Here is an 8,425-nt window from a genome sequence, read left to right on the forward strand (position 1 = left end):
ACTGCAGACAGGCACTCACATTAGCACTCAAAGTAGCATGCATGAACACACACACACATAAAGTGAACAGACACCCACACAAACATACCAACGAAGGCACACACAGTGAGGTGTACAGAGACAGACACACACACACATTCACAGATGCAAACAGGACAGACTGAAGCACAGTAGCACAGAATCTTAGAGTAAATGGCCCACAGAGGCTTTCACACATAGGCATGCACACAGAGACACGAGCCCCCCCCCCCCCCCAGAGCAGGGTTGATCGAGCGGGGCCCAAACATCGATCTGTATGTCCAACCACCCAGCAGGGTAGGTCTTGGGAGAGGTTGGCTCTGAACCCCGGCAGGGTGGGCCAGGCATATAAGGCATCTTCCTCCTCTCAGTGGTCCAATGAAACTGCAGCTTCCTGACAGATTCTGTGATGTATGGAGAGCTGGTTTCTAGAGAGGTGGTATAATAATGCATGGTTTCTCCTTGTGCGGGGCGTCGCTTGTAGGGTACCGGTATAATACATGTATCTTGGGGTATAAGGAGAACTCCTGTGTAGAGTGCTGCTATAATACATGTAGTTTGGGTATAGCGAGAGGCCATATGTAGAGAGCTGGTATAATACATGTATGTTGGGTTTAAAAAGTGTTTCACCTGTAGAGTGCTGGTGTAATACATGTATGTTGGGTATAAGTAGAGTTTCACATGTAGAGTGCTGGTAGAATACATGTATGTTGGGTATAAGGAGAACTCCTATGTAGAGTTCAGGTATAATACATGTATGTTGGGTATAAGTAGAGTTTCACATGTAGAGTGCTGGTAGAATACATGTTTGTTGGTTACAGGGAGGGTTCATATGTAGAGTGCTGGTACAATACATGTAGTTTGGGTATAGGGATGGGTCATGTGTAGAGTGCTGGCAGAATGCATTTGTTTTTGGTGTAAGGAGAACTCATCTGTAGAGTGTTGGTATAATACATGTATTCGGGGCTGATATGATACATATATTCTAGAGCTGAGCAGTAGGGTGATTGTATAGGGAAATCTCAGCTTTAAAGTGCTCATGTGATACCTGGATTCAGGGGTGCAAGGTGAGTTTACTCTATGGGTGATGGTATAATACATGGGCTGTGAGGTTCAGGCAGAGCTCCTCTAAAGAGGGCTGGTTTCATACATGTATTCGGGTGCAGGGAGAGCTCCGCTGTAGATTGATGATATTATGCATAGATTCAGGGGTGCGGGCCGGCTTATGCTGTAGGGATGTGATCGAGCTCATGAATTCGTCCTCTATCGAGAGCTCAAAGTACAGGATAACGTGCATGGATTCTGATGTCTACAGAGAGCCCCAGAGCACAGGATCCATAGGCTCGGGCGCATAGGGGATCCGGTCTGTATAATTCTGATATAGTTGACGAATATGGATTTATAGGAAGAGCTCAGAGTACAGAGCTGATCATGTGAGCGGATGATAAGATGTAAGGGGACCTATATACAGAGTCCTGGTCTTATGCATCCGTTCTGGTGTATATGGAAAAGCTCAGCCAATGTTTTCTGGGTGTCAGGGAAGCCAAATCTACATGTATAGAGGAATGCACTCAGAACTCAGCTATACAGTGCTGGAATGAAATAGGTGTCGTCAGAAGTGAATAGGAACAGTATAGCTGCAGAATACTGAAAATATGCATTTATTGAGGGGTGCATGGGGATCACAGGTGTGCATGTATTTATCTGTATAGGAAGGGTTAACATCAGGGCCACTGGAATTATGCGGCAGGTGAGGGCCAAACTATGCAGCAGCAAAAGGCAAATTATGCGGTGTAATGCGGCACAGTTTGTGATAGTACTACTTCATTATTTTGTCATTTCTACACTGGTCTACATTGTATGGGCATTGGCTGCATCTCATTAGTACCACTTCAAGATCCAAATATAGAAATAAGCAACAGAAAGGTGGCCAGTCAACCTTTGCAAAGGGCCTTCCACTGCACTGCAACATGTGTCATTGCAATTTTAGTACCTTTTGAACTGTTTATGCTAGAAACATTTATTTTGTTAAAATCTGCAGATTATGCAGCAGATTATCGATTATATGGCAAATCCATAACTATGTGGAAAAACACTGCATCCCCACAATCGCATAATTCCAGTGGCCCTGGTTAACATGTACAATTCTAATATGAGACGGATTGAGTCTTCTTGAAAATATGGAGGGTATTGGTTATCCTCAGTCGCCAGGCATTCGTCTTACCTTCTCTCTCAGGGGTTCGATGATGTCCTCATAGGTCTTCCAGTTGCGCTCGGTCACCGTGCCTGGCCCCCCATGGTATTCGAGGATCTTCTCCTCAAGAGCCCGGTTGGTCTCCTCCAGCGTCTTCACCTTGTTCAGGTACGAAGCCAGGCGGTCATTCAGGTCCTGCATGGTCAGCTTCTCATTGTCCACCAGGCTGGATCTCCCAGACCCGCTCCCGAGGTCCCCATGGTGGGATCCACCACCATAGGTGAACCCTCCGCCATAGCCAGCTCCAACGCCATTTGAGAACCCCCCTCTGAACCCAGAGCCTGCCCCCGCTTGACGCTGGTGGTCCCAGCCCAAGGTGCTATCTCTCCCCAGGGACCCCCCACCAAACCCTGCTGAACTAGAACTAGTAAAAGCTGTGTGACGTTTAATGGACATCTTAAGTCTAGGTCAGCAAAGGGAGTCTAACCTAGAACCGTCTGGGACTTCAGCCAACAGATATTGGCTTTAGAAGGTAGCAGGAGTGTACTCAGCTTTTCTGACAGCCTCTATTTATCAGCAGCAGGCCCCGCCTCTGCCGCCACCCCATTGGCTGCTCACTGTAATGGGCGGTGTCAGTAATGCAAGCTACAGTACAGATGAAAACCTTTGTGCGCCAGCTCCTAGGAATGCGTGGGTGCAGCCTGAGCCTCTCGCAGAAGGTAAAAGGGAGGTGAAGACAAGGTCAAGGGGTGAGGGAAGGGGCAATAAGAGAGGAGACGCTGAAAAGGAGCAGAGAAAGAAAAGGGTAGGCGGGGTTGAGAGAAAGAAGGGCACGTGAGGAACAAGAAAGAAAAGAAAACAAGTATACAAAAGAAGTTAGCAGTAAAGGGTACAAGCAGTGATGAAGGAAGAGGGAAGAGAGGAAGTCAGCCAGGAAGGAGGGGAGAAAGTTGATCGGAAAAGAAGGGAAGGAATGGAGGAGAAGAGGTGGGTAGGGAGGAAGAGGCAGACAACCTGTGGACGGAAAGGTAAAAAGAAAGAGAGGATGGCCTTATAGAAAGGCGTGAGGAGCGCGCTTCGGTCAGAGCTGCAGACTTGGTAACTGAGGAACCAGTGTCGAATCACGGCGTCAGCTCAACTTCCTGTGATCCGGGGCAAATCGTTTCATCTCGACGTGTCTATAAAAAGGAATTTGACCTGGTATAATGTACCTGTCCTTGCGCTCTTGTAAAGCGCCCCAGTACCTTCGAGAGGAGTTAGTGCTATATAAAACTGCTAAGAAAAGCAGGAGATGACCCTAAAGTGACAGCAGAGAGGAATAACAAGGAACTGACGCCAAACTGAGGGGTAGTTATTATGAAAGGGCAACATTAAGATAGTAGCGCTGAGAGAGTGGAAGGTTTGTAAAAGTGAACTGTATAAACCGGTGCCTGATGGGGGCCCTGGGAGTCAAAAAGAGACAGCAGGGTAGAGTGTGGTGAAGCAGGCGGGCATGGAGCGAGGGTAGCGAGTGAATGGGTTAATGACGGGAGGGAAATAGGGAGGGGGTAGAGTCTGGCTCTGGTGGCTTTAAGGTTGAGGATGCTACTAGCTAAGGGAATAGCCAGAAAATGATAACATCCCATACTGTGACTGATACATCTAATGGCATCATGCGAGCAAAGCCCGACCCCACCTTGAAGAGTTCCTTTCACTCTTCTTTCCTTCTCTGCATCCACTCATTCATTCATCCGTTCACCATCCAGTTATTTTTTCATCCATCCATCAATGTATTCACCCATTTATCCTTGCACCCCTGTAGCCATCATTTGACCATTCCATCGACTGGCTGTCCTCGCAGGTAGCAAGAGAAGGGACGGCTCCTCCGTAATGGTGGAGGAGTGTCGCCCCACTGAGTCAGTCAGCGGAAAATAAACTGATAATATAACAATATTAACGTTTTTATCCTGATGATTGACTGTACCAGGGAGTCTTGGGTGGGAATGGCGGGCATGGCAAGGAGGAGGGGGTAGTGTGTACTGTAAAGAGCACACCTCAATTTGCCAGACCATCTTAGGCCGGCCAAACAGACACGCGCACGTAGGTTTCTCCAACCCAGCTGTGTTGCACAGCCCGGTTGAAGAAATGCCACAGTGACTAAGGCACTGTCTGAGCTGCAAACGAGGCCGCTCAAACCAATCCTGGTGCTGCTCTCATGCTATGAGACCGGCGTCTGCATTGGGTGAGGAGTCTGTGCTGGTGTCCCAGGGCCAGCTGGGACACCATCAGGAGAGAAGAGGAGCACGGACACGTCGGCGGCAGGACAGGTATTTATTATATCTCCCTTACCCCCGACTCACCCTCGCCCCCCTGGAGTTTTGTGGCAGCCGCCACTGAGCAAGAGCAACACCTGCTGCACCTGTTCATGTGGGGCACATCACATGGAGATTGCAGGTGGGCCACCTAAATCACACCAACCCGCAGGACAAATATGAGCACAAGAAGAGGGGTGCAAGCATATTGGTTTTCCTCTCTCTGTGCCTCTTCAGACACGTCCAGCTCCTACCCGCATTGTTCAGTATATGACCGCTCTTTATGCACTGGTTGGTTTTTCCAAGGAGTGTTAATGTAGCCTCTTAGCAGTGAGATGTTCACATTGGCTTTTCAAAGGTCTCTCTGTTCTCTCACCCAGTGGGCTGGGCTGTTTACACGAAGAAGGGGTAGAAAGCGAGGAACAAAATGTTATTTTGAATTTCATGACTCTGCCAAGAGGTGCAATGAGATGTGATACCATCACCATTTGACCTTTTCATCCCACAGCCTACTGCTTTGTTGGGCTTGTAGCTTTGCTTTGATCTTTGTCACTATGGACACAAAAACCCAGCATGCAAAGTGTTGCTGGCTAAAATTCTGAAACTGGTCAAATGTGTTGTATGTGACACAGAACTTCTTGTCTCATGTGTTCTGTGAATCATTCAGTCCATTTAAAAAAAACAGCTTTTTCACACTTAAAACTAAAAGTAAACCCTGCTCACATATTTTGAGAGAGTTCACCCTTTCGTTCATATCATGCATTAAAATTAACTTTGGTGATGCAAATCATTTTGTCTTTTGTGTAGTGGAAAGTTGTATACCCAACTTCGCAGCATGGACAGCAGCAGCGCCACCTTCCCTATCACAAAGAAGAAGTAAAGGGCAGGTGTCAGTAGCAAGAGAAACATCACAAGATGTTCTTAAATGTACAGGTAACTAACACACTAAAGACTGAACGAAAAGAATTAAAATAGTGTAATTTGAACTCCATAAACATATATAAACATAAATGCAAGTATAAAACTCCTGAAAGAAGCAGCCAAACCTCTTATGGATTTAACATATATTCATGTACTCTCATTGGATGGTGAGGTATACTTCATCACTGGACGCCACTTCTAGCACTGAGGGGCATCTGAGTGTAGCACTAAACTGTCCTAGTTATATTTTTTCCCCTGTTAGGATGGAGTTACATTCCTTATGCCAACATTTTTGTTCTCTGATTGATAACCTGGCAGACATGCATTCAAATTGTGTGTACACAAGCTAAAAATGTTTTTTACTGCTGTCTCCCTGCCACAAAATTTAAAACAAGAGCTTGCAGAATTGACCCTGCTTTTTTTTCCCATCGACATTTTTCGGCATTTGAATAATCCCCATACAGGTTCGACACCTTTCTAAGGACTAGAGGTGGTATTATCTCACCTTAAGTATTCTGAAATTGTCCCTGGTTCATAGGACGTGTTATGTAAATGCACTCTATATATCCTTTTTTTTTCAGAAGTGAGGCCACAGCAGTGGAATCCCCTCTTCTTAATAGAACATGTACATCATGGGTAGACACAGTTCAAGCTTCCCTTGTTCAGAGAACAGGTACAGCTAGGGTACCAGCAGCGTAAGATTTACCCAGTGTAGGATTCATACACATCTGGCAGCAGCAGCACAAGTGTTGCTTCCTCGCGAATATGTACAGTATTTCTGTGGGAAAGCAAGCTTCCATCTCTTGCAGTAGGCAGAACATACATCTTCTATTCCCTGCAGACTGATCCAGCTGAGTAGACTGGTACAAGCTTTCATTGCACACAGAACATGTACAATTGAGACTTGAGTGACATTTGGCAGGTGCTGAATTTCTTAATTCACTAAGAGGACTGTATAGATGGATGAGTTAATGAAGATGTGAGATCTGACACCATTCTCACCTAGGTGATATTCCACATCAGCATCCGGAACGCCCTGCTGTTGTCACTCGAAGTTCTGTTGTTAATGCAATTTTTTGGAGGGTTTGCTCATACTGAGAAAAGAGTTGTTACCTAGAAGGCAATTGTAATTTGGAACAACCCAGCCACAGCTGGTTCTTTAAGTAAGCACTCATGTGCAAAATTCATGTTTTGAATGTGTGCTCCCGGTGCTGTGCAAGCCCAGTCCAGCCTCAGTGCTGAATTTGGTCAAAATGTTGTGGACCATAACTGATCCCATGTATCTTTCACACTTCCATTCATCTACCGCTCTACTGCAACTGGCTGAGAACTAAGAGATACTGTCTAGGGGTATGGTGTGAAGCCACCTTTAAACAGGCACAGTAGGTACAGGTAAGAGCAGTGGTGCAGTAGGTCAAGGTGAGGGCGGGGGGAAGTCGACATATGACGACATAAGGAAAATAAAATGAATAAAACCACTTACATTGCGCTTGCCACATCGCTGAGTCGGCGATGTGGCGAGCGCAATGTACGTGGTTTTATTGATGTATTTCCTTCATTTTCCCAATCCGATCGTATGACGACTTTCCGCACACCCCCGCCTCACCGCTCTTACCTGTACCAGCTGCGCCTGCCTTTAAAGACAATTATTGCCACTACTCATCTCTCAAATGCATACCTACATCTAGGGGTCTATTCACAATGGTATGGTTACACATGACACCTGTTCACATGTAAATTTGCTCTTACATTTTGTAGTAAATTTGTTACTTCTGGATATTCACTACATACAAGTGAAAATTTAATAAAAGTCTAAATGTCAGACTTAGGCAAAGATCTCCTCAGTGAGACAGATGTTTCCCTGTGGAAACTACGCAGAAAAGTAAAAAAGAAGTCAATGAAACCATACAAATAGTTTGAAAAATTATTTTATATTAAATATAAATTTTATATATTGAACAACATTTTCAAAACTGCTGCAGCACTTTTAATTTACAAATACATATTTAAGTAATTCAACTATAATGCATTTAATTAAAATGATTATTTAAAATATTTATTCAAAAAAATATTCCCACCTAAAGTTCAGTGTTTATTTACCACGTCACAGTAACTGCTGAAAGTTATCTATAACATGTAGTTCAATCAAATCTTTTTAATAAACGTCATTTACATTTATTTTTATATTTAACGAGGTTATTATTGAAAAAAAATACTTTAATGATATATATTTTTAACTCAAATTAAATTTCTATATATTTTTAAAAAGTCAACATTAATTCATTTTAACATCAATTGATCAATCATAAACTGTATCTGGTTATTTGTTATAATCATAAACGTACTAAAAAAACATAAAACATCAAATAATATCGAATATTAAGGCTACAGCAGATAAAACAAAAAAAAACTCATGATTAAAAATGGTAAGATTTATACAAACTGAGCCAGCCCATGAGAGATTGTGAAGAAAGACTAGGCAGATTTACATCTTTTAAAGCTGATCTCCTTAAAAATCGAACTTAATTTTTTTTTCTAAACAATCCATAAAACTCACAAAAATATAAAATGAATCAAGCTTTGTGACAAAATTTCAACATATAGGGGGATATTCTCACGGACATGTCGCCGAGTCATCAGCACTTTATCGCAGCCAAAGTGGCAATACATTTATCGCCCCATCCACAAGCTGATGCTAACAGCCGATATCACCAGTTCACCTGCGATAGCAGCCACCAAAAACATCGCAACAGACGACCCCGGCAACTATCGCTAATGAGATGCAGAGTAGGCGTTCCAGTGCAAAAAGCAGAGATAACACCACTCCGCAACATTCTCAACAACCAGCCAGATCGGCGATAAGATCACAAAACAGGTGATAAGACGCGTTAGCAGCAGGAAATTAACACCTGCTCTTACCTGGTGTAAAGTCGGACGACAACCTGCACCAGAAAAGGGAGCCCAGCCCAGAGCCACACCAGAAGAACGATAGATGCCATGG

At 44.2% G+C, this 8,425-nt stretch overlaps 1 protein-coding gene across 1 annotated transcript in view; it reads right to left on the reverse strand.

Moving 5' to 3' along the window:
• The window catches only part of LOC144772813 (keratin, type I cytoskeletal 19-like), a 43,494-nt gene extending 40,759 nt beyond the window's left edge, over positions 1 to 2,735 (reverse strand). Inside the window, exon 1 of the mRNA XM_078657396.1 lies at positions 2,243 to 2,735. Within this exon, the coding sequence (XP_078513522.1) occupies positions 2,243 to 2,668 (426 nt within the window). The 5' untranslated portion in view covers positions 2,669 to 2,735. The remainder of the gene's footprint in view (positions 1 to 2,242) is intronic.
• Positions 2,736 to 8,425: the final 5,690 nt, after the last annotated feature.

Source organism: Lissotriton helveticus, chromosome 1_1, assembly GCF_964261635.1.
Source record: "Lissotriton helveticus chromosome 1_1, aLisHel1.1, whole genome shotgun sequence".
Taxonomy (NCBI): domain Eukaryota; kingdom Metazoa; phylum Chordata; class Amphibia; order Caudata; family Salamandridae; genus Lissotriton; species Lissotriton helveticus.